This window comes from Aotus nancymaae, unplaced genomic scaffold (genome assembly GCF_030222135.1).
Source record: "Aotus nancymaae isolate 86718 unplaced genomic scaffold, 86718_ANA_hifiasm-v0.15.2.pri h1tg000036l, whole genome shotgun sequence".
In the NCBI taxonomy this organism is placed as follows: Eukaryota; Metazoa; Chordata; class Mammalia; order Primates; family Aotidae; genus Aotus; species Aotus nancymaae.
The window spans coordinates 86,439,335-86,465,617 of NW_026988450.1; the positions used below are offsets into that span (position 1 = coordinate 86,439,335).

The 26,283-nt window shown below is 44.9% G+C and overlaps 1 protein-coding gene across 1 annotated transcript in view; it reads right to left on the reverse strand.

Moving 5' to 3' along the window:
- Window positions 1-26,283, reverse strand: part of COL22A1 (collagen type XXII alpha 1 chain) — a 287,201-nt gene that overhangs the window by 17,269 nt on the left and 243,649 nt on the right. Inside the window, exons 48-56 of the mRNA XM_064384626.1 lie at window positions 23,951-24,004; window positions 19,515-19,568; window positions 17,778-17,831; window positions 13,601-13,654; window positions 11,081-11,125; window positions 10,196-10,249; window positions 8,117-8,170; window positions 2,341-2,394; window positions 808-879 (exon numbers count right to left, since the gene is read on the reverse strand). Of these exons, the coding sequence (XP_064240696.1) occupies window positions 808-879; window positions 2,341-2,394; window positions 8,117-8,170; window positions 10,196-10,249; window positions 11,081-11,125; window positions 13,601-13,654; window positions 17,778-17,831; window positions 19,515-19,568; window positions 23,951-24,004 (495 nt within the window). The remainder of the gene's footprint in view (window positions 1-807; window positions 880-2,340; window positions 2,395-8,116; window positions 8,171-10,195; window positions 10,250-11,080; window positions 11,126-13,600; window positions 13,655-17,777; window positions 17,832-19,514; window positions 19,569-23,950; window positions 24,005-26,283) is intronic.

Here is a 26,283-nt window from a genome sequence, read left to right on the forward strand (position 1 = left end):
TGGGCTTGGCTGGCAGTGGGGCACGCAGAGGGGTCAGAATTAAATTGAAGGGGATGGACAAGAACATGGGTAAGCTCCCTACTCTTGTATGTTACATGCAAGTCTCACTCATCAGGTCAGCAGTCCGAGGACTGGAATATGCAGATGACACCAGAGGGCTCCACTTAGAAATGTTTGAATCCCTCAGCATCTCTCTTTCCAGAAACTTGGCAAAGATTATCTTAAAGCTCCCCTGTGCCTTAAGCTGTCCACTCAGGAGACCTTGACTCAAGGACGAGGTGGAGCGCAAACCTACCATGCGTCTGAGTAAATCACCTACATGTTCTGACCCTACGGCTCAAACTGGCTCATCTCTACAATTATTTCCAAGGGTTCTTCAAGTTCTAGGATAATGTTCAACACCACCGTCCCACCACATGCATCGTTACAATGGTTTATATTTTTTGAGCACCTGCAGTGGGTCAGGAACCATTGCTGATGCCTTTACCTGAATGATCTCATTTAATCTTCAGAAGTAGATGCTGTCACTATCCCCCATTTGAATGATGAGACAGCTAATGCCTAAGAGGTTACAACACTTTCCTAAGATCTCATGATTAAAGAGGAATGGCACTGAGATTCCCATGCAGGTGTGATCTCTGAGTGCGCTACTGTCTCATAAATCATGATGCAACTTTGACTCCACTCCAGGTCATCGTGGCGTGAGCAGACAGAACCGAGGACACAGGAGGTGGCAGGGAAGTACTGCACATGAATGTCACAACCTGGAGCCAGGTATCTTGGCCCCCATTGGGGTTCTCTGCTTACCGGAGGCCCACGGGGACCCAGGAAGCCAGGAAGTCCTGGGCTGCCATCTTCCCCTCTGTTTCCTTTCTGGCCCTGCAAAGAGAAAACTGGGAATGAATTCTTCAGGGTCATGGACCAACTCAAGCAGATTCAGAAACCTGTGACCACTCTGAACTCAAAAGGCCTGAGACATCCACACAACACACAAATCCTCCCATGATGCAGGGGGATTGCTTAGGAAAAGACACGGGGCCTTGGGCCTCCTGACAGTGCTGTCTTAGGCAGGGGAAGAAGATGAGAGGTCTCCCTATAAACAGCCAAGGGTCTTTCCACTTAAAGCAACAAAAACGAACTGAGACAGATATTCAACAAAAACGCTGAGATGTGTGGAGCCCTCCAAGGAGTGCTCTAGTGAGATGGCATCCCACTGCTCATGAGGCGGCCAAGGCTCACTTTGTAGAATCACATTTTGGGAAAGACTTTTGGGAATCTTTCAACTTCAACTTTTCTGGGAGCCACCTACATGGGTCAGTACTTCCAGGGTCAGCTCTGCATGAGGGGAGGTGATGGGTCCAGCCTCACGACCCAGTCCCACCTCCTCTGTTCTGTCTCACCAGCAGCAACAGGCCCCACACCATAGCCCCTTAGGGAGGTCATCACGTTTGCTAGGAAGTTGGATGCCTTTTGCATAGCTGTCCCTAGTCCAGCAAGAGGAGGGTCTCTGCTACGGTGATCAGATGCCCGTTTGCCTGTAACCAGGAGGTTTCCCAGGATGCAGGAGTTTCCAACTGGGAAAGTTCCTTGCAAACTGAGATGAGCTGGTCACCGCAGTATCCGAAGTACCAAGTCCTGGTCAGCCTGTTGCGCAGTACAATTGATACTTGATTCACCATACCTCATAGTGGCCTTCTGAGTCAGGTGGCCGATTGTAGAAAGTAAAAATACAAGAAGACTAGGTTGGAAGGAGACGAGGGCCAGAGTTTTTCTCATCCAATCCTAGAACCTATTAAAAGACCATCTTCCTACCATGTCTCCCCACCCACCAGGCCTGAACCCCAGATCCTGCATTTCCTATCAGCTGACCAGGACTCTGCGGATTGGTACACACCCTCTTTCTACTATCTGCCAACTGAGCTCTCTCTCTGCTACCTGCCTGTTGATCCTTTTTGTCTCCCACACCTGTCCCCACCTCCATTCCCATGCTGCACACTTCCCTTCATTCGAGGTCATAAGGGTTGCTCGGCTTGACCCTGTCCTCTCATTCTCTGGAAATATCAAACTTTTGTTCCACAACCTCATTGCACATTTATTAAAAAAAGTGTTTAATAGTTTTGGATGCCTATGGTTATAGTCAACAAAGAGCCAAGAGCATGATCTTATGTATTTTAAATCTTAAAAAAGGGCCCCATGGAGCCTCTTGCCTCCAACCTATTTCTACCACTAAACCCATATGTCCCCACCAATGGGATAGAGGCTAGACAGTCTGTAATGTGAGCCGCAAGCCCTTCCAAAGCTCACCCCAATGCCACCACATAGCAGCCAAAGAGTACTCACGGGGGTTCCTGGAGGGCCAGGCTCTCCTGGAGATCCTGGTGATCCATTCTTACCCTGGGGAAGAAACAGATAATCATCCTGCCAGGACATCAAAGAGCAGGGCAGTGGAACAAAGAGATAGACTGATGTACTGGACTTGTTTTTACACAGAATCTGTTACTTTCACCACTGTGGCTCTCAGTCAACCACTTCCTTATTCAGAGGATGTTTCTCAACTTCTAAAAGGAACTTGTAATATTTATTTCATAATACTATTGTGAAATTAAATGAGTCCGTGGGCGTGAAAAAGTTTAGCCTGGTGAATGGTGCCCACAGCTGAGGCACAGTAAATAATTATGACCAGATTCATTCATTCATTCATTCATCTATTCATCCTTCCATTCAGTTGCTGTGTTAAGGAATAAACAAGCCGTCTAACAACCCGGCATACACACAATTGCTCACACTGCCACAGTGCTGGTCTCAACGTAGGGAGCATGTCCGCACACTTCTCTCCTTGTAGTCCCCCACTAAGGAGATCACTATGCTCCCATTTAAAAGATGCAGATACAGAGAAGAAAAATGGCTTGTGCAGAGTCATGTGGCTACAAAATGGAAGGTCCATTTGCTCCAGATTCCAGGACTGAGGCTTGCAAGTCTAGTTTTATCCAACTTCACAGAGATATATTGTGCACATAGTTTTGGTGAATACATTTAACCAATAAGATCCCAGTAGAGTAAAAAAACAAGACAGCTCAAGAGTGTTCCTGGCGACTCCCTTTTGAGGATCAGACACGTTTCTATTAAGCCAAAAATTCACAGCTTCAATTCCCAGACTGTGTTAGTCTCTTCCTCTGCCAACCACATTCCCCTACTCAGGGCAGATTCCTGATGGTTGCTGCGTCTTTACCTGGCCCTCTTCCCTACCACGGGTAACCCAAAGGCAGGGTCTATGCCTTGTCATTCATTCTTTATATATCCAGCCTAGGAGGAGAGAGCCTCCTTGTGTGCCTCCAATGCAGTGCCAGACACACAGGAGGCTCACTGCTGAATAATGAACCAAGGACATCCTAGAGAACCAGTCTCCATTGATTCTGTAACCAAAAGGTGTTAATGCCCTATAATCTGTGAAGCACGTATTCACAAATACGTTGGATTCATGGAAGCATATTCCAGTATAAATTAGCTGATGCTGACCAGGCACATCTTACGTACCAGACTTCTTCCAAGGGCTTCTCATTTTGCATGCATTAACTCACTCACTGCTCACATCAGGCACGAACCATCATCACCTTTTTACAAATGGGGAAACTGAGGCTCAGAAATGCTGAGCCACCTGCCTGCGAGGCAAGGGGAGAAGCTGAGATCTGAACGTAGGCAGCACTGATTCCATCTGATACTGCTCTGCCCCTCCTTAAGCACATGCCTTATGGGTCAGTGATCATAAATGCAGCTTCCACCTTGTGCCTCCAAACACATGCATGGCCCTGGCCTCATGTCCCTGGATCCTGCCAGGAATCATGCAGCACAGACGTCTTTATCCCCATATCCCAGATGCCCCATCATGGACCTGCCAGAGATCGCTGAGCTAGTAAGGTCTAAAATCAGAGCAGCCAGCTGGATTTGTGGACTGCTTACCCGTACTCGGCCCTTCCGTGAACGCTGCAAAACGCTTCTCCCTGCACCTTCCTCCGCCCACCAACCCATCTGTGTCCCTCTAAAAATATGTACTTTGCCTTATTCCTATGGAAATTGTATCTCTCTTCCTTCTCCCTCTAATCTTCCCTTTGCAGGGAGGATAAGTCCCAAGACCCAGTAGCATAGGGTGCCAAGACAGGCCATGTGCACAGAAGGCAGGGTGGCTTGGGGCTGCTGCCTGTGCTCTGTGCGCTTGAGGCCTATTGGGGCTGGGACCCGGTTCCCTCCTAGGCTACAGAGCCACTCCTGTGTCCTGCCCTCCCTCACCAAGCCCCTTTGGTCTCTGCTTCCCAGGAATGGAAACCAGAACTCCCCTTTTCAACTTTTTTTTTTTTTCTCCTTTTTGTGGAGAACGGGGTCTTGCTATACTGCCAGGCAGGTCTCAAACTCCTGGACTCAAGCTATCCTCTGCCTCTGCCTCCCTAAGAGCTGGGATTACAGGCATCAACCACTATGCCCAGCCCCTTTTTAACTCTCTTGAGCTCCAAACTCCTATTCCAAGACCGCTCCTTCCAGGATGATCTTTCTGACTAGGACAACTAGCAAACACCAGCCCGGGCGGGTGTTGGAGTTGCAGACTCTTGAACGAGGTGCTAGAGTTCAAATCCTGGCTGTGCCACTGACTTGCAGTGTGACCTTGGGCAAGTTACTAGACTTCTCTGTACCTCCATTTCTCATCTGTGAATGGGGACAGCAATTGTACCTGCCTCACAGGGTTTGGACAGAACTCAATAAATGAATCATGTAAGTTCCTCATGCAGTTCCCAGCACTGAACTCAGCTCCACTGGTGCTTGTTGGAGGCTAGTGGCTGTAAGGTGGTTGCCATACAGGCTATTCTTACCCTCGGGTGGTTGTAGATTTTAGAGAATGGAAAATGCAAGTTTTCAGGCCACACATGCATTCACAATCACCACAACTATTGACGGAGGCACTCCGTACATATTCAGTGTCTAGTTCAAAGTTGTGTGACCTTGTGGGGCTTGCTAGCATCCTTCTCCTCACTCAGAAAAGTGAAGAAGTTTCAGTGGAGTAAAAATGATGTTGTCAGAGAAAGGACTTGGAACTCTTCTGTGTTTAAAACAATAAATACTTGGCAAACTTCAGTAGCTCATTTTTGGTATCAAATTCCTTTTGATCTACCTGAGAATTGATGGGGGCAAGCTAGAACCACATGGCAGCCTTTGGGGGCCTTGGGATTTTGGGGCCACCCCCATCTAGCACGTGGTACGTAGAGCCCTTCACAACCTCACCAGGCCAGCTGCCTTCTTCCACCTCACACATCTGTTCTGAATACTCACTGCTCTCCAAATGTCACTTCCTGGCCAAGCATGGTGGCTTACACCTGTAATTTCAGCACTTTGGGAGGCCGAGATGGGAGGATTGCCTGAGCCAAGAGTTTGAGACCAACTTGAATAACATAGCAAGACCTCATATCTACAAAAAAAAAAAAATTAATTAACTGGGCATGGTGGTATGTACTGTGGTCCCAAATACTTGGGAGGCTGAGACAGGAGAACTGCTTGAACCCAGGAGGTTGAGGCTGCAGTTAGCCGTGATCATGCCACTGCAGTCCAGCCTGGGTGACACAGCAAGCTCCTGTCTCCATAAAAGAAGTCACTTCCCTTTCCCTCTTCTGTTCCTTTGCATGTGTTTGCACTTATCAAGAATTTGATTGCTGCCCTATGCCAAGAAGCCAGGGAGAGAAGCAGAGCTAAGGCCCCTCTTGCCTCCAGGAATGGAGAGGGCCTGGCCTGGGAGACATTTTGAGGGCTTGGCACTATTCTGTCACGTCACTGGATTACCTTGCTGGGTTCTTACAGTCTCCTTGCTCCATTCAAATTGCTTCCATTTTACAGATGAGAAAACTGAGTCCTGGGAGAAGTGAAGAAACTCACCTAGTCCATGTGATGAATATAGAAGAGGCAGAAATCAAGCCCTGATAGCTGAACTCCAGAGTTGGATGCAAAAGCCCAGTGAGGGGGCCAGGGGGACCTGGTCAGAACCACTGGACTCCTGGAGGGCTCTGGAGCAGAGTTTGTCAAACTTTTGTCCTTATCATTTCTTCCCCAGTTGCCTTTTTAGACATTTTTTCTTAATATCTTCACATGAAATTTTAATGTCATAGCTAAGCTACACATCTATTTATGTGCTGTATATGTATCTGCATTTGACACACACCATCATAGTCTTTGACACTTCAAGAATCAACGTTTTCCCCGTGGGGTTGATATCACCCCATTGAGAGCTCACGCCCAGGGAGGCTGGGCTTCAGCTCATTTGGGTCATCGTGGGCTCATCAGGGGAGAATGTGGCTCTACCTGGTAAGTTCTGAGAAGATGGGACATCTGAGCTCATAGGACCTGCCACACACCCCATCTCTAGGATCTCAAAGACTAAGCCCACACATATCCACAGTAGGGTGGAGAACACAGGATTTGGCATCAGAAAGTCTTGGTTTTAAACCGACCTAAAGATCTTACAAGCTGCGTGACCTCGACTTGGGAAGCCAATATTCATCATTCACTTGTTTCCTCCATGACTCATTCAAAAAATAAACAACATGCAAGCTACACAAAATAAGCCAGTTGCAAAAAATAAAGTGTTGTGTATGAAATATGCATTTTATATGCTCGTAGGCGTGTTGAAAATGTTTTAGAAGATACACAAAATGCTTCTAACAGTGGCTTCCTTTGGAGTGTGGGACTAGGGTGGGGGTGAAGAGGGAATTTTCTCGTTACTTTGTAACATTCAATTCTGTCTGGTTGCCTCTACAATTAGCATGAATTATATCAACAATAATATCTATGTAGACACAGATATCAAAGCCGGCTTTCTGAGATGGCCCCTGGGCTTAAGTGGGATAATGTACGCCTTTCTCTTTGCACAACACTGGGCACCTAAATATCTGTTCTTGACCTTCTTCTTCATGCTCTCTCAGGCTCTTAGATAAGAGACGGATTTGCCTCTGTGCACAAACAGGCAGATAGCATATGGAATGCTATGGGGTTCAATCATATTCCCCAAAATTTTTAAGTTGAAGTCCTAATGTTCAGTTCTTCTGAATGTGACCTCATTGGGAAATTGGGTCATTGCAAATGCAACTAGTTAATATAAGGTCATATTGAATAGGGTGGGCCCTTTACCCAATAAACTTTCCTTATAAGAAGGGGAACTTTGGGCCAGGCGCAGTGGCTCATGCCTGTAATCTCAGCACTTTGGGAGGCCGAAGCGGGCAGATCACTTGAGGAAAGGAGTTCGAAACCAGCCTGACCAATATGGCAAAACCCCAACTCTACTAAAAATACAAAAAAAAAAAAAAAAAAAGACAAAATTAGCTGGGTGTGGTGGTGGGCGCCTGTAATCCCAGCTACTCAGGAGGCTGAGGCAGGAGAATCACTTGAGCCTGGGAGGCGGAGGATGCAATGAGCCAAGATTACAACCACTGCACTCCCGCCTGGGTGAAATAGCAGGACTCCATTTCAAAAAAAAAAAAAGTGGGGGTACCTTTGGAGAGAGGCACAAGCAGGGAGAACCCAATGTGAAGATGAAGGCAAAGGCCAGGGTGGTGCTCCCCACAAGCTGAGGAATACCCTAGAGAGTCAGCAAAGCCCCAGAAGCTGGGGGAGACACCTGGAACGGATTCTGTTTCAGGCTCAGAAGGAAGCAACACTGTTGATCTGAATGTCAGGCTTCTGGCCCCCAGAGCCATGAGGCAACACATTTCTGTTGTGTACCACATTCCATTCATGGTGCTTGGTTACAGCAGCCCCAGGAAACTAACCCCTAGCAAGCACCAACCCCTAGTGTGACCCAGAGCTAGAGCAGACCCTCGGGGCCAGGTCCTGTAAGGTCCCAGTGGTGGCCAGTGGCACCTTTGTAATTTTTATATTGTGAGGGGGAGATGGTCCCAGAAAAGAATCTGAGCACTGGGAGAGGTGACTACGGGGACTTACGGGGGGCAGCTATTTACCAACTGCTAAAACATATTGCAATTGTTTAACAATATATACAGTGGCACCAGATGGAACTAACTAAATGTCACTGTGGGAACAGGCCCTGCAGTAACATGAAGTGTATTCATCGCAAAGCAGAACTCACCGGTGGGCCCCTCGGTCCTTGAGGACCCTGTGGCCCAGCAGGTCCAGTGTCACCCTGGAAGAAAGAGAGAGAGGTGATGTCATTACCAAGTAGCTGTGTGAAGATGATGGCATCACAACTTCAAATGTTAACAAAGCTCGCTGAGTTACCCAGAGGAACCAACAAACTGTCCAGCATGTTTCATCATCAATTCTCCATTATTCCAAATATGGACAAACTCCCTTCCTGTGCAAGAGTAAATGCATGCAAGCTCGCATTTGTGCATCCATTTATTCAGTTACTCCTTAGACATCCTCCATCTGTTGTCAGGGATTTTAGGTGGCTCCATCCTGAACTAAGAGAAGTATCAGAGGAGAGAATCTTTTCCTGATTCACTAGACGGTGACCTGGAACCATTCATGTCTGAGCCACCAGAGTAAAAACATCAATGCCACCCAGGTGTATAGCACCTTCCAGTTTGCCAAGCAGTGTGATTCACCACCACCTTGCAGGGTCTTCCAAGCAGCCCCGTGACAGGGGCATAATCCTAACCATGTGATGGATAAAAAGTCAGAAGCTTGGACATGCTCCTACACAAAGTAGACTGCAAAACACTCTAGAAAATTGATTTTTAAAATAAAGGTCAAACGGTTAAGATGGAGGGAAGGAAGCAGAGCCCATCACCTGGCATCCCAGGGTCCCATCCCAGCTCTACCCCGGTGTACTGGGTGAGCTGATAGCAGTCACATTCCTGCCTGGATAGCACCTTGCATCACCCTTTCTACAAATCAAAGAGCAGGGGGAGCGGATGAACTGTATCAGGATTCTCAAAGGCCCCCTTTTGGGTGGGGTTGGGGTGGGCTCTACTTTTAGCCATATGCATAGGGCTCCATACACTATACTGATCTTGTAAAACAGATTCCACAGCTAAGAAAGCACCTGGCCTAGATCAGATTTCTCCTAAGTATCCTTTCCAGCTCCATCATTCCTGGCAGCAGATCAGACGCAGGGGCTATGTGCTCTGGTGTGTCAAGAACCATTGGGGAAGAGTCCACTTTGTCACTGTTTAAAGGCAGGTCCTGAAGGACACACAGGGTGGGCATGAGACCTCTTTGCACCTCAGTACCTGGTGCCCCTACCTATGACCAAATGGCCAATTCCATGAGGGCACTCTGCATCCCACACATCCAACCACCCTGCAGGATGCCACTTGCAGATGGCTGGTCCCTGGGGAACATGGAGCTGGCCGATTCTGGGCTCCAGGCAAGCTATTCCTGTCTCTGACTCTCTGAGTGATCACAAGTCAGTCCCTTAATTTCTCTGGATCTCAGATATTTCATTTGTACACCTGAGTTCAAAGGTTTCCTTGTAATCCTAGCTCACACCTGTAATCCCAGCACTTTGGGAGTCCAAGGCAGGTGGCTCACCTGAGGTCAGGTGTTCGAGACCAGCCTGACCAACAAGGTGAAACCTCATCTCTACCAAAAATACAAAAACTACCCAGGTGTGGTGGCAGGCACCTGTAGTCCCAGGTACTCAGGAGGCTGAGACAGGAGAATTGCTTGAACCTGGGAGGTGGATGTTGCAGTGAGCCTAGATGGGGCCACTGCACTCCAGCCTGCACAACGAGTGAGACTTCATCTCAAAAAATAAACAAAATAAATTTTCTCGTTCTGTCCAGATCCCAACACCAAATAAACATGAGAGCCATTCAAGTGGTGTACAATTAACATAGCACACGGTGGTGGTGGCGAGGGGTGCGGATGCTTTGAGCACTGCAGAGCCTGAGAGATGAAGAAATAATCCAGGAGAAACTCTGAAATGCCTCTCAAATCCACTTAAGGACAGACCCAACAGGCCTCTCGTTTGTACCAATGGACAAATCACAACTGATCCAGAAAAGCTTCCTTATCAAACATAAAGCCCAGGTACCCACCCACTAGGCTGGAGCCTCCAATCTCATCCTTGCCAACCAATCCTGTGACATCATCTGTGTGCCCCTTAGCAGTGCTGCCACCAACCACTGTGGGGCAGTTTCTGGGTGTCACTTCCTTGATATCCCACCCCCAGCCCAGCCAGACCCTACAGGACCCCACTTACGTCTTTTCCCGGTAACCCTTCCTGGCCAGGAGGCCCCATGGCACCAGGCTCTCCCTAGGAAGAAAAGGCCCTGCTATTAGGGAAGGAGATGCTTCAGTCACTGGCTGCCTCAACCACAGGGGCATCTGAGGAGCTGGGAGAGGTGGAGACCCAGGGACCTGTCAACTTCTATACAGTGAGCCCTGGCCCTGAGTTGAGGTCTGTGGCACACCCAAGGCCAGCTGTGAGCACCTGGAGCCATGCCGTGCCTCTCTGTGCAGCTCAGGCAGAACAGCAGCTGACAGTTCTGGCATATGCACTGGAATGCTGCCTCCTTATCTGCTCATCCATGTGACCCTCTCTATACCTGTGCTTGCTCCTCGATATTTAGATCATGCAAAGGATCTAACCAGCTGACCCCTAATGTCACTTCCATTCTGGGCAATCTGAGGAGGCAGAAGAGTTAAAGGTTAAGAAAATAGTCTCTGGAGTTTTCACATCTGGGGTAAAAGTGATGCTTTCCGCATAGAAGCTCTAGGACCTTGAGAAATCACCCATGTCCTCTGGGCCTCAGTTTCCTCCTCTGCAAAATGAACCTAATACCATCAACCCCCTCATAGGACTCAGGGCTGATGTGCATGACACACCTGAGTCCAGACTGATTTGGTCAAACTAGTTGGCAATGACAATGTCTGGCCCCCAGAAAAACCACCTGAGAGAATTAGGCCAAGGGGTGGGGGATGGAGCTTCCAAAGTGCCCCTGTGCTGGCATGCTCCAGGCTGGTGTGTTCCGTTTCCTCTCTTGGATAAGGCACTGCCATGGCCTGCAGGCTGCAGGAACCTTCTGCCTGGGAAGTGTAAGCTCTGACCACCTGGGGAGACCTCCAAAGTGAAGCGCCCACTTACCCGGGGACCAGGTGCACCAGAATCACCTGTGTGTCCCTTGAAGCCCTAGAAGGAAGAGAATGGAGTTATCCCATGACAGAGCAGGCTCTCGGGCAGAAGTAGGCAGGCATGCCTCCCCGCCTGCTTTGACCCACGCTGCCTCCGCTCAGTCTCCACCATCTGCAGGACACTGAGCCCTACTTGGTGCCATGCTTGGTGCCAGGGGCTTGATGGTGGGACACCAACAGCCTTCCTCCCAGCCCCCTCTGTGCTGTGGGCAGGGCTGCCAGGGCTCATCCCACAAATGCCTCAGAGTGTCGGGGCATTGCCCTAGGTGTCTCCTGAACTCCTGTTCCTCCCAATTGGTCCAGGCTCACAGCGCATGGCTTGGCCCATCCCTCTCTGCACAGCTCCTGAGTCAGTTGCAGGGAACATCGCCTTCATCCAGAGTTAGGTCCTGTGGCCCCTTCCTTGTTCCTGTGGCCACTGCTGGTCCTACCAACACCTCTGAGTAGGGTCAGCTCTGGGAGCTACATCCCGGACCATAGTGGTTGGGTCTCCTCGTCCAGAGTTGCAGCTTGGAGACGTATTACCTGAAGCACCACTACAGAGCTCCTGGCCCTGTGAGTGAAGATTAAACCATTAGCAGAGCTGAGGCCATCATTTCTAATCTCCAGACTAATCTGACTGTGTGAAAATCCCCAATGGATGGATATAAAGCTAAAGCTCAAGGATAATAAAAGTGCCCACCTGGCATGGCTCTGCCGTATTAACCTATGGAAAAGAGTGCCATATGCTCTTAGGTCCATGGAACTGGGCTGACTCTGGAGTTAGGTCTGGGATGGGGCCATGCCTCCCACTTTGTAGCTGTGGGATCTTGGGAGCTCTGCTTCTCTCCTCTGGGACTCAGTTTCCACATCTGTAAAATTAGGATAGAACCTACTTCTGCAGAGTTGCCGTCAGGACTGAATAAGAACCGCACAGTGCTCTCCAGTTGCTCAGATCCAGTTACATTTCCCTGGAGAGGGCTGGGAATTTCTTGGGGCTCAGTATCTTCCTCAAGGACCCCAGAATTCCAAATTCAGCCAGCCCAGAAGAAGAGAATCTGATGCGCTCTCCTCCCATCTAATCACAAAAGCACCAACTGAGAGAGCCAGACTCAATGCATCAGGCACTCTGCTGTGAATGTTATATGTCCTACATTCTCCCTTAGTACTTACAACCACCCTGCAAGAATGGGAGCTATTATGACTGCCGTTTCATAGAAGAAGAAACAGAGGTTCAGAAAGATCCTCATTGTGCCCAAGGTCACAAAGTCAATAAATGACAAGGTAAAGGCTGAATCCAGGTCTTTCTATCTGAAAACCCACCCCATTCTATAAAGCTTTCTCCTGGCTTATTCTGCATCAGCCAGAGGAGCTTGGTCTTCTTTTCCCTGCCTGGTCTTCTAACCTCAGTTCTTTCATTACAACTCCCAGTTGAGATATGGATAGGTCTTGCCCCAATGCAAGTTCCATGGGTTTCCTGGCTGAAAAGGAGCCCCTGTAACTCCAGTAAGCCAGGAACCACTTTTAATAAATTGGTCACTGGTTGGGTGTTGCAATCGCCACAGGAGGTAACAGTCCTCATTCCTGGGCGTTTTCTGGTGCAATCATGTGAAAAACAAGGGGATTTAGGAAAAAGAAAATTTAGCTTTGTATTTTATTTCCTTCTTATTGAATACTAGCCAGAAAGTTGATTTTTAAAAGAGAAACATTAGGAAAATAGGACCAAAATTTTGATCTGCTAGATAAAAATCTAGATAATTTTAGGATAATCATTTAAAATCATATTTTTTTCTAAAAGCAATTTAAGGAATTGTGAGAACAATTCTGAAATTATGAGGAGGTAAAACATTTAGCGATAAAACCCAATAACGCTAAAACACATAGAGTTCATTTTTGTAGGTAATGTTTGTGTCTGTTTACATGTATAATAGCTAGACAGCTAGATATAGATGCACATATATAGCTGTTAGAATTCATATATAGAAAAAAGGACTAGAAATAATACACCAAATATTAAAAACTTTTCTTCTGTGTTGTAGAATTAGAAGTAAATTAATCTTCTCTATATCATTTTTTGTATTCTTTTTCTTCTTATTACCATCATCATCATCATTATTAATACCATTAGAGAATGGGAATGAGTTAGTTTTATAATTGGAAAAAGACTTTAGCTATGGAAAGTGCTGAAAACTACAATTAAGATTCATTTTTAGGCTCTATTATCCAGAGAAAACCCATTGAAATTATAATAAATTGGATAAGAACAAAGAAAACTTTTAGCAACAACAAGGTAATGACTTCAATTGTGAAAATAAATTTCACAGCTATGGAGCGTGACAAAGCTGAATTGACCGCAGGGAAGCACGGCCGTCTGGAGGAAAAGGACTTCTGGGACCGCATGGTCAGCCAGTCTGGGCTAGTCCTGCCACAGTGGTGAGAGCCATGTGGCCAGTGGGCTTGATTCTACTGTTCCCAACACACACCGCACACTTACAGGTGGGCCTCGGGCACCCTCTGGTCCTGGTAGACCCGGCTCTCCCGCCTTGCCCTGAGAGTAAGGAAGAAGAGTTTGAGGACAACATTGTAAGAGTCTTCCTATTGCTGTCTATGTTTCCTACAGTTCTGTTCCCACAGCCAGTCTCCGTCCCCTCTGTCCCCTCTGTCAGCCCTTTCCCCTGGTGTCTTGGTCCATCTTTATCCACACAAATCCCCACCATGTATCCAGGCCTATTATATTTCTGGTTTTCCTGGGATGATACTGGTTACACAGGTCTCATCTCCAAATTAATTATGCCTAGTACCACCTTTTACTATCAGAGGCATCCTGGTGTGGAGGAGAAATTATATGGCCATCTTAGTTATAGATGACTTTATGCCCAATTGCAAACAACATGTGAAGGCAGCTATTAACACTTGCACTTTACCAGTGGTGATGCTGAGGTTCAGAGAAGTTATATTTTTATCAAGGTATTAAATAGCAAAGCCAGGCTGAATTCCAGCTGAGTGCCACACCCAAGTGGATGCTCTTTCCAGGCCAGCCGCAGTACCTGCTAGCAGGGTGACCTGCAACTTACACAGCCTTTTCTTCACCCCATCATCTTAAAAGAGCTTGTCAGGACACTCTTGCTATTGAAAATTCCTTTTTAATGCCCACAGCTTGGCATTGCCCTGCACAGAAGCAAACCAGGAACAGAAGACAACAAGAGGCTTGGCAACTCGGGTCCATATAAATTGAAGGTGGGGTCAGGGGAAGGGTGAGGGGAGGTGGGGCAGAGGAAAGAAAGTGAAAGGCTAAGTTTGATGGATGGACAGAAGGGGCAGCATGCTGGGCCTGGAGGGCATGCCTATTCCCAAACATTCTGTTCACCGCATGTTTACAGGCTATAAACTTTGAGAATCATATGCAGCCCATTAGAAGGGAACAAGGAGAGAAAGGAGCATCCTTGGATTTAGAGAAAAAAACTATAGAAAGAAGGGTGGGGCCTAAAGCCTGTCTGTTTCCTAGTTTAGCTGTGTGATCTTAAGGTGTCACTTCCTTTCTCTGGATCTCTGGATCTGTAAATTTGGGACAGTCCTCCCTTGCAGGTCTTTGTGATAGAGGGTGTACATAGCCTGGCTCCTGCCCCAGAGTCAACTGTGATGGCTATCACTGACCCAAGGCACCAGCAGAAAAATGGAACAACCAGCAGCTACTGAAAGTTTTCACTATAATGTCACTGAAGCCTGACTCTTGTCAACCCTCAGGCAAAACGCTGAGGCACAGACAGGCTCAGTCATCCACTCCAGGTCATACAGCTGGGGTTCTAATCCAGGCATTTTGGTTCCAGAGTCTGCACTTCATCCTACACTGTAATTAATGCTCAAATATCTCTTAATAAAAATTAAGCAACAGGCAACTCAAAAGGCTGCCTATATATCCATCTATCCGTGTATCTATCCGTGTATCCATTCACCCTTCCTTCTCTCCCTCCCTCCCTCCCTCCCTCCCTCCCTTCCTTCCTTTGTACTATCTATCTGGCTGGTCTGCCTATCCATTTGTGCTCCTCCCATATACACACTTTGAAGGGGCAAGTCAACTTGAAGAGGGGCCGCCTAGCACCTGTAGCAGATGCTGCCATTCTCCAACCACATCTCCTGGGCTCACCCAGGGGGGTGCCTGCCTCCTTGTGGAGCAGTTCCTGCACAGGTTCAAGGGCAGACACAGAATGAAAGATATTCCCTGATCCTAGGTGGTGCTTGATTTTGAGGTGTGGAAGGCCCAAGTGCAGGGGAGTCAACGCCTCCAGGAGCAATCAGAGGATCCCTAGTGAGGCTGGGCCCCAGCCTGGAGTCACCAGTTGCTAGCCTGCCTTTCCTTCTTTCCCTGTTCCATTCCCTTCCTCCCTCCCTCAGTGGTTCATGGGATCACCTCCTAAATACTCTACCTGCATCAAAATAGGCATTGAGCAAACAGACTGAATGAAGACCAGTGTCCTCAGTTAATCTGAACTGTAACAGCCTCTTGGCATAATACACGTCTTGCAGGAAAGTCAATATGCTGCTCTGCAGCAGTGAACTCCGGAGTCAGCCTCCAGGAGTGTGAGTCCTGGATGCTTCATTTACCAGCTCTATGACCTTTATCAAGCTATCATCCTCTTTATATCTTCATTTCCTCATCTGGGAGCAATAATGGTACCCACAGACCATAAGGTTCTTCTGGGGATGACAGTGGGAAAATGTAATGAAGTGCTCAGTACCCCAGCCCTAGGCACACACAGTCACTGTCAGCCACACTGTGATATGTGTGCTTCTCTCTATTCTTGCCACATTTTCGCCCAGGCTGAATACCATTTGCCCACCATGGGCAGCTCTGCTGGGTGTCAGTCAACAGTGGCTCATTGAGACTTTTCAATTTGCTCTGCTGCTAAAAGCTCTTTCTTTTCCTCTCAGCAATGAATTTTTGTTTCAGCATCTGGCAAACAATGTAAAATGATAAAGAAGGTGCTTCCAGCAAGTTGCATAAGATTCAGAATGAGTCATAATAGTTTATGACCAAACAAATTAAATGGAACCTCACTGTAGAAACTTTTATGTAATTCCACTTAGTGGTTCTAAAGCCTCTGCAGTTCTAACCTCACCAGGAGCTAAAACCAGGGCAGTTGGGAAAAGTAGCTTACTAAAATAATTAATAGTTAGATAAACTTGATGCATTTAACAAATTTTTTAATTATATGATTCCCCAGTGACTCTGGCAAGTTGGTGTATTATTCTCATCCTATTTCAAAAGAAACTGAAGCTCAGAGATGCTTTCTGACTCACCCAGATCACAAAACCTGGTAAACAGTGGGGCTGGAATCTGAAGCCAGTTTGTTACTGCTATTGTTATTATAGTTGTTGTAATTTTGGCATAAAATATTTTTATTTAATCACAATATCTGAAAGTTAATTTTGTCAATAAGTAATGCATACTCATGGCTCCAAAAATTAAGAAGATAACAGTAAAATAAAATAGTATGGAATATAAAGTTGTCTTCCTACTGCTGTGTCCCCTTGTCTGGCAATCAGCCTCCCATAGACAGAAACTACTTTTATGAGTGTTTTATGAAGTCTCCCAGAGTTCCTTTAGATAAGCACTGGAAAAAAATAGGCCCACGACTATTTTTATACAAAATACCCCAGACTATACACATTGTTTTATTCTTTGCTTTTCTACTTCATAATCTATCTAGAAGCAGTCCTGCATCAGTATCTAAACACCCTCATTCCTCCTGACAGTTATTGGTATTCTATGGAATGGACAGCTCATCATTTAACTAGTCTCATACTAGTGGGCATTTGGAGAACCCAGGTCTCTAAACCACTGATGCTGTCATTCATCTTCCCCTTGGTGTAGTGTCTGTGAAAGGGCTTTGGGAAGATTTAAGAGCTGCTAAAAAACTGATGAATCATCATCATGATGAATCTCTGATCCACAGGCAAGAAGGATTGACCAAGCTCAGTGAGCACAGCTTTGAAGTCACAGATACGGGTCTTTGGAAATCCCTGCACATTCCCAACTAACAGCTACTGGGGCCACGGAGAAATCCTCATGAGCACTTGGTCCATCTCACTGTATATCTCTGGACAGCTGACATTAGCCAAAACCAAAACAAGAAAACTCTATGTCAGTTACGAGAGAGAGAGAGAGAGAGAGAGAGAGAGAGAGAGAGAGAGAGAGAGTGTGTGTGTGTGTGTGTGTGTGTGTGTATGCAATCCCATAATGTCTGGAGCTAGCAGGTGCCACTCAGATTTTTCTGGGTATCCTGGGCTTTCCAGATATCAGATTTGTCCTCCTGCCTTTGCTTATCTATTTCAGCTTCATCTATCATATCAATAGGACTGAGGCTATATGGGACAGTAAAGCAAAATGTGGAGCAGGGACAGGAGGCCTGGGCTCAGGTTCTGATTCTGTCACCAGCCCATCATGTGACTTTGGAGCCATGATTTCATCTGCCAGAGGCCCAGGTTTCTTCTGCTTTAAAATGAGGACAGCAGTGTTTACTGTGCAGGGTTGTCGGGGTATATAAATGAAATGATGCCTAGAAAATGCCTATCTTTGAGCCTGGTTCATAGTAGCCCCCCATACAAAGTAGTTGTTATTGACATGTAATGGATGTAGCATGTGATAAAATAGGAAGTTTAGAGTCCTTTACCGGTTCTCCAGGGGGACCTGGCTTTCCATCTCTGCCCTCTTTGCCTTCTTCTCCCTGCAAGAGAAACTCAAATTAGTTATCAGGTCAAAGAAGATTCAAGGAGATGGAAAGACGGACGCAGTTTTAGCATGTCTTTCTGCTCAGCTTCCAGACGTTGCATTCACAGTTGGCAGCTAAGGGGACATCTTAACAGACAGAATTGCTCTGATTTCCTGGTTTCTTTCTCAACACCAAGACTGTGGCTGTGGATCTCTGACTCACAGTATCTGGCACATAGTGGGAAAGCAATACATTTTCCAATAGCATTTTTACTATTGCTATTGACCTAAAGAAGCCTCTCCTGGGCATTTTCTTCTTTTTAATTTTACTTTCAGTTCTGGGGTACATGTGCAGATCTTGCAGGATTGTTAGATAGGTATACACATGCCATGGTGGTTTGCTGCCTCCATCCCCCCGTCACCTATATTAGGTATTTCTCCTAATGTTATCCCTCCCTAATCTCTCCACCTCCACTACCCTCACCTAGCCCCCCACCCCAACAGACCCCAGTGTGTGATGTTCCCCTCCCTGTGTCCAAGTTTTCTCATTGTTCAACAACCATTTATGAGTGAGAACATGCGGTGTTTGGTTTCTGTTCTTGTGTCAGGTTGCTGAGAATGATGGTTTCCAGATTCATCCATGTCCCTGCAAAGGACATGAATTCATCCTTTTTATGGCTGCATAGTATTCCATAGTATATATGTGCCACATTTACTTTATCCAGTCTAACTTTAATGGGCATTTGGGTTGGTTCCAAGTCTTCGCTATTGTAAACAGTGCCGCAATGAACATACATGTGCATCTGTCTTCATAATAGCTCGATTTATAATCCTTTTGAGTATATGCCCAGTAATGAGATTGCTGGGTCAAATGGTATCTCTATTTCTAGATCCTTGAGGAATCACCACACTCCAGGAGCCACAGAAGAATTCGCTCTCAATGCAGAAGGCAGTGCACTGCCTTTCTGGAGGAATTTATTACAAATGCCTTAAACAGCTCAACTCTAATGAGAAGGATATTCAATTGAAAAGCTCAGGACAATATCCATGGAAAGTAATTCTGCAGTATGTTCAAGAATCTTAGATGTTTCTCTACTCTGGCAAGCAAATCATTAAGAAATTAAGTATCTTAAGAAATCATTAAGTATCATCATTAAGAAATTTTTTAAATGCTGTGCATACAAAATTGTCCATTGTAGTTGCTTTTTAAAATAATTGTAAGGTTTATGAGGCAACTGAGAAATGATCATATATATTGTGGTGCATCCACTGTATATATTGCATGTAAAGTTTATGAAAATTTCACACTAGTATGGGAAAATGGAAAATGTTTACATTATCACAAATAGTTAATCACAGTTATATATATGTGTGTGTGTTGTTTTAACAATATAAACATATATATACATGTATACATACATATATATGTAGAGAAAGAGAGAAAAAATACTATTTAAACAAATAAGAAACAACCAACATATGCCTAAAAGAAGCACAAGATTAAGACTGAGTCTACCAAAATTTTAGTCGGCTTTAACTGACAAACAAGTTAGTGATTATTTTACTTCTAATTTTCTACAACTCTCAAAATTCCACTAGTGGCCTGGCCTTGTTTTGACAGTGGAATATTTTTGCTTGCTTGTTTTTATAAAGAGAAACTAGGTTGTCTCTGTTTGTGTGTTTTTATAAAGCCACTTACTGGGATTCCAGGTAATCCAGATGGGCCTTGGGGGCCAGGGGGGCCTTCTTTCCCCTAAAAGATCCAAGACATAAAAATAGCATGAAACCTTTACTGGCTTTTCTGGAAGTTAATGACTTCACACAGAACTGCATTCATGGGTTGAGGGAATGAGTATTTTGTTAGAAGCAAGGGGAGCTTCCGTATCAGCCTCATGGCCTTCTGAGCTGTGTTTCCTCCAAGGCAGTGAAGTTCCCTGGGGCTGAAGATAATCACCCCTATTGGTACACACACTGGGACTCATTCTGACCATATTATTAATACATAGGCTCAGGGAAAACTGGCTATTGGAATGCCAATGGGAAGAAGCTATTGGGGTTTTAGAGTCCACAAGACCTGAGTCCAGATCCATCTCTGTATTTGTCCCCAGACTTCCAGAAATTCAAGTTCTCTACCCATACAGCACAGACCTCAGCACCTTGAGGTGTGGTGTGTACAGGACTGTACACAGGGGGAGCTGACTAGGGGCATGCATAACAGATGGTTTATTATTTTCATCATTTGTTTCCAGAGTCTTTGACAAGTTTTACCAATAATTGCTCTACTATCTCTTTCCTTGTATTTGAAAACTGTTTTACCAGATTTCACTAATTAATATTTTATTTCCCATTTGGTTCATCAAAGACTTCCATAAGTATCAATCAGGGCTTATAAATTAGCATTATCTAATCAGTATCCTAATTCCAATCATAGTGAATATTATCATATCACCCTGTGTCTCTACCATGAGTAGATCTGACAACTTTATAATTTCCTACTAGTGTTTATTGGGAGATAAGACGCAGATGCCAAGTTTTACATTCTAATTCACATGCCACACAAAATGAGGTATTCTTAAACTTTAGGCCAATGCACAATAATAAGCATGATATAAAAAAATATTCAACCCTCCTCACATCACAACACCTACAAACACATCAGAAAATTAAGTGGAGATTTTTGGTCAACCCGTGATGAAGATGGAGATATTATTAGAGATTTTTAAATATTGATAACGGAGCTTCCTGGGTTCCCTCCTGCATGCCTATTGTTTCAAGTACCCTAGTGTGGAAACACCAGTGATCTAGGACTGGGGTCAGCAAAGTCCAGCCCACTGCTAAATTTGTTAAATAAAGTTTTATCAGAACACAGTCACACCCATTGGTGTGCATGTTGTCTATGGCTGATTTTGCATTAAAATATTTGCTAATTGGTTCTTTATGGAAAAAATTTGCCAAGTACTATATTAGACCATTCTTTTTAAACTCAGGTGAGGAAGGCATGGTCCCATAATAAGAATGTGGCAGATCTAGGAAAGAACTCTGCCTCTGACTCCCTGTTAAGTCTCCTTGGCATCACTAGACTTTTATTTATTTAGAAAGCAATTCCATTGGCAGAGAGGCTGAAAATTACAACATGGTAGACTCTTAAACAACCTCCACTGACCAACCCCCATTATAAACCAGCCTCTCCATGCTCTCCAAAAACCCATGCCTAGTCACAGCACTGCAATACATCCTTGCCTGCAGTCCACTCTTGCTTTTCTGTTCCACTCACTTTTCTGTGAGGTGAAGGCTTGCAAGGAATCAGTGTGCTTGTTCCCAAGCCTGTTTGTGTCAGTTATTTGCGATGGAAATCATACAATTTAATTGTTGATTAAACAATCCATATAATTTAGGTGGGAAAAAAAGAATAAACTTTTTATGCAAGTTATGGTAGGATTTTGAAAACACTGGCCAAAAGTGAGTCATTCACCACTTGTCATATAAATTGATATAGCTATAAAAGGTTAGGAAAGCTATAAAAGATTAGGAAAAAATCCTAACAATCTAGAACTCGATATTTATATTGTCACACATATGTTGTTATATTCTCAAACCAATTTTCAAAAAGTAATAAAAAGTGATCAGTGGATGTACTTTTTATGTGACTGATGACAAAAGACTCCATTCATTACCCAAAATCAAAGTAAAGGCCTTTATCTTATGTCAAAAAGACTGCCAAAAGATTTGTCTTTTAATTCAAAATATAACAGAACTAAAGTCTCTATGTATGCATCTTTTTATTATAATTATGCCCCATTTAACTTTCAAAAATTACTTCTGGGACTGGGTGTGGTGGCTCATGCCTGTAATCCTGGCACTTTGGGAGACTGAGGCAGTAGGATCACAAGGTCAAGAGATTGAGACCGTCCTGGCCAACATGGTGAAACCCTGTCTCTACTAAAAATACAAAAAATTAGTTGGGTGGGGTGGCACACACCTGTAGTCCCAGGTCCTCAAGAGGCTGAGGCAGGAGAATCCCTTGAACCCATGAGTCAGAGGTTGCAGTGAGCCGAGATTGCACCACTGCACTCCAGCCTGGTGATACAGCAAGACTCCATATCAAAAAGAAAATTACTTTTATTGGCTGGGTGTGGTGGCTCATGCCTGTTAATCCCAGCACTTTGGGAGGCCAAGGCAGTTGGGTCACTTAAGGTCTAAGACCAGCCTGGCCAACACAGTGAAACCCCATTTCTACTAAAAATACAAAAATTAATTGGAAATCACTTGAACCCAGGAGACAGAGGTTCCAGTGAGAAGAGATCGTGTCCCTGCACTCCAGCCTGGACAACAAGAGTGAGACTCTGTATCAAAAGAAGAAGAAAAAAAAAATTACTTCCATTTTGTAACCACCAGTACTCTCTGGGCAAAGAAAACTTCCACTATATTCTCGTTTGACGGTTAGGGCAAATTTCGGCACCATGGACAGCTTCAAGTGATGCCGTAAGTTGAGGAGTGGTCCCGTGACAGAATCAAAGTCTTATTTAATATAGTTTAATTCCTAGGAATTTAATAGTTTTATGTCCTGGATCCACATCTTATTCTCTTCAGGCAAACAATTCATTTGTTTTTATCAGGGAAATCATTTGCATACGGAATCACACTGTTGCCCAGGCTAGAGTGCAGTGGCACGATCTCAGCTCCCTGTAGCCTCTCAGGTTCAAGTGATTCTCCTGCTTTGGCTTCCCGAGTAGCTGGGAATCAGGCACGTGCCACCATGCCTGGCTAAGTTTTGTAGTTTTAGTAGAGAGGGTGTTTCATCATGTTGCCTAGGCTGATCTGAAACTCCTGAACTCAGTTGATCTGCCCACCTTGGCCTCCCAGAGTACTGGAATTATAGGCATAAGCAACCGTGCCAGACCCAGTATGTTTTATATTTTATTCATCCTGGGACTTCTAGATGGGTGGCTTCAAAAGGATTGACCAGATGAGTATCCTAAATAGAGCCATGGGGCTGTGATTTTTCAGTCTCAACATCCCTCTGGCTGCCTGGACCACATACGTGGTGGGTCAATGTGGAACAGCAGAACTGACCTGAGAAATCTTAAATTGACTTAACTTCCAACTTGGACACTAATTTCCTTTATGACTTTGACCAAGTGACATAACCCCATGGGATGCTGACCTCCTCCTTTGACAGGAAGAAAGTCTTACTAAGTAATAATGCCCTTTGCACATGCCCTTTTCACAGAACTCCAGAGATACCAGGGTAGGGCTGGCCTGCTTGCTAGCTGACCTTGAAATATAATGGTGACATTCCTGTGGCCTAGGGGTTGCACCTGGCTCTCACATTCTTTCCCTCACTGTGTGACCCTGAACTGGCCATTTCACTTCTCCAATTCCCTCTCTCCTTATTTGTAAAATGGGGATAATGAGTCATGGCCTTTCTAACATATAGGGCTAAAGGGGGAAGGGGTGTCAGATGAGATAAGGAATATTTATGTACCGTATATTCATTTACATGCCATGCATGTATTGGCTACTAACATAATACCCACTAAACTGCGGTTCACCCTTTATGGCATTGAAACCAAGAGTGGTTCTGGCAGCTTCATGAAATGAAATCTGGATTTTGAGATAAAAGCTTTGGATTCAAATGCCAACTCCACTAGCTGTGGTTTGGGATCCTTGACTAGTGACTTATTTTTAATTTCACTCTCCTCTTTTGAACAGTTGGGATAACAAAGGTGGCCTCTTGCCTGACATTCACCTGATACATACCATAGTCCTAGGTGAGTTAGCTCTCAGCCTTTCCACTTCCCTGCACCTGCTCAAAATAGAAACCACACTGACAAGAAATTGAGATATGGGGCCTAAATCTAGGACCTATTTGCATTGATGGTTATAAACTAAATTCTAGAATCACAGATTTTCAAATCATTTCAACTATACCTTTACTTTAGTAGCAAAATAATCAAGGCTCCTACAGAAAGCAAACCCTCCTGCAGTTTCACTGCAAAACTTGTAGTGAACAGAACCTCAAAAATATGTGAGCCACAGGAGACATACAGGACCAGAGCAGGATTGGTAAACACTTGGGGTTCTGGAAAGGCTAAAGATAGGCTACAAACAGATCCCAATCCTTGAGGAACTTACAGGTGACCCTTGGATTCCTGGTGGTCCAGCAGCTCCCGAAATTCCATCGGCCCCCTGAAAGACAAGGCAGAAAGACAGTTTCTTGTGCATCTGGACAGAGGTCATTAGCACCCTCTGCTCTGAATACAAAGCAATTGCTACAGTTGGTTATATGTCCCCTCCAAATCTCACGCTGAAATGTGATTCCCAATATTGGAGGTGGGGCCTGGTGGGAGGTGATTGAATCATGGGGACAGATCTCTCATGAATGGTTTAGCACAATCCCCTTGGTGATAAGTCAGCTTCCATTCAGTTAGCTCATGAAAGATCTAGTTGTTTAAAACTCTAGGACCTCCCCTCCCTTGGTCACTTGCTCCTGCTCTTGCCATCTGACATACCTAGCCTTCCTCTATGATGGGAAGTTCACTGCAGTCTCTTCAGACATCAAGCAGATGCTGGTACCATGTTTGTACAGCCTACAGACCTGAGCCAATAAAACCTCTTTTCTTTATAAATTATTCAACCTCAGGTATTTCTTTGTAGCCATGTAAAAACAGCCTAATACATCGACACATAGATCTTACATTCTGTGCTCTCTCCTAGCTTCCTGAACCACAGATATTTCAAACGTGCTTCTTCCTCTTCATCAGGCTGAGCTATTCTCTGGGAATACAAGATGTTTGGAGAAGAGCATCCATGTTGTAGGAAGGGCCAATGCATTAGCCAGCCAGTCACCCCTTTGAACACAGTAAATGAACTCGCTTCAGGATGGGCATTTTCAGCTAATATCAAGGAATATTTCAGGACAAAAAGCAAATGAACAACTAGATTTATCTTCCAGGAGATTAGGAAGGCAATCGCTGTGTCAAGTCAAGGGTGAAGAGATGCATAGATGGATAAATGGAAGAAGACTTCTATGCCAATCAGCAAGCAGCTCAAAGTGAGCTCCAGGCACACTTTTTCCTGAGGCTCTTGCATATGCTCTTTCTTCCCCCTATATTCTAGTCTCCCACATATGCAGAAACTTCATGCCCTCCCATCCTCCAGGTCTTAGCTATGTATCAGAGTCTCAGTGAAAGGTTTTCTGCCTTCCAGACCCAAAATTGAAAGATCTACCATTCATCATCCCTGCTCTGGGGAGGTCCCTTTCCTGTCTACCTTCCTCCATAGCACCTGCAAACATCTGTCATGCTAGCGTTTATTGATTTCTTATTTATTTTTATCGTCTAGCTCTCTCCTTCCACACACCTCCTACTTCACGAGGTCAAGAACTACCATTTTCTTTCTTTCCTCATTGGAACTAAAACAGTTCCTGGGATATAGTAAGTAATATTCTTGAATAAACGAATGAATTAGAAGTTGAACTGACTGGGTTATGAAGGAAGCAGTTCTTTAGACGAATTCACACATGTGCCTTTACTAGCTTTGGTTGAGTCATGTAAGATCTCTAAGCTTTAGTTTCCTTAACAGTAAAAGGCTGGAAATTGCACATGCCTTTAGGAAGGGGAGGAGTAATGAGGCAATGCTTACAAGGTGCCAGGTACAGAAGAAAGAGTACTGGTTAAGAGTGCAGCCTCTTAGAGTCAGAGTTCCTGAGCCCACATCCTACTCCTTCACTGAATAGCTGTATAATCCTAAGAAAGTTACTTGACCCCTCTGTATCCAAGTTCCTTTGTAAAATGAAGGAAAAGAACAGTGCCTATTTTATGCGGGTTGTTGAGAAAACGGAATTCACGACACATAAGGGGTTAGCACCAGAGAAATGCTAAGGGCTGTCCAATAGGAGCTTTCCATGAACGTGTCTATTGTTCACCCCACGACAAGGAATCCTGCAGATATTAACTAAACATGGAAGCATAAATAAGCAAGTTCCCACAGGACTCTATTGATGTCTTTCCAGCAGCCTTTATCTAATTGTTACAAACTTTTATTGAGTGTCTAAATTGTACTAGATATGAGTCAAATTTTAGAGATATAAAAATGACTACATCATGGTCTTAGACCTTAAGGAAATTTGATATAACTGCATGACAAACTTCTGGGGAAGGGTGCAGCTGGATTTGTCTCTACTGCTTCTACTACATAGGGACCCAGTAAATGTTCACAACATAAAGGGATAATCATAATATTTTAATGAGTAGTCTAAAGTTCATGCTTGAATTCAACATCTAGTCAAAGCTAATATAACAAATCTAGATTGTTCTACATAACTTTAATAAAAAGCTTCTGGCATCCTAGAGTCTGGAAACTTGCCAAGGTGGAATAAAATTCCCTACTGCATATGGGGATGGGGTAAGGGTTTAATCTGGAAGAAGGATGCTGACTGAGCACCAGAAAATAAACACTAAAAGAAA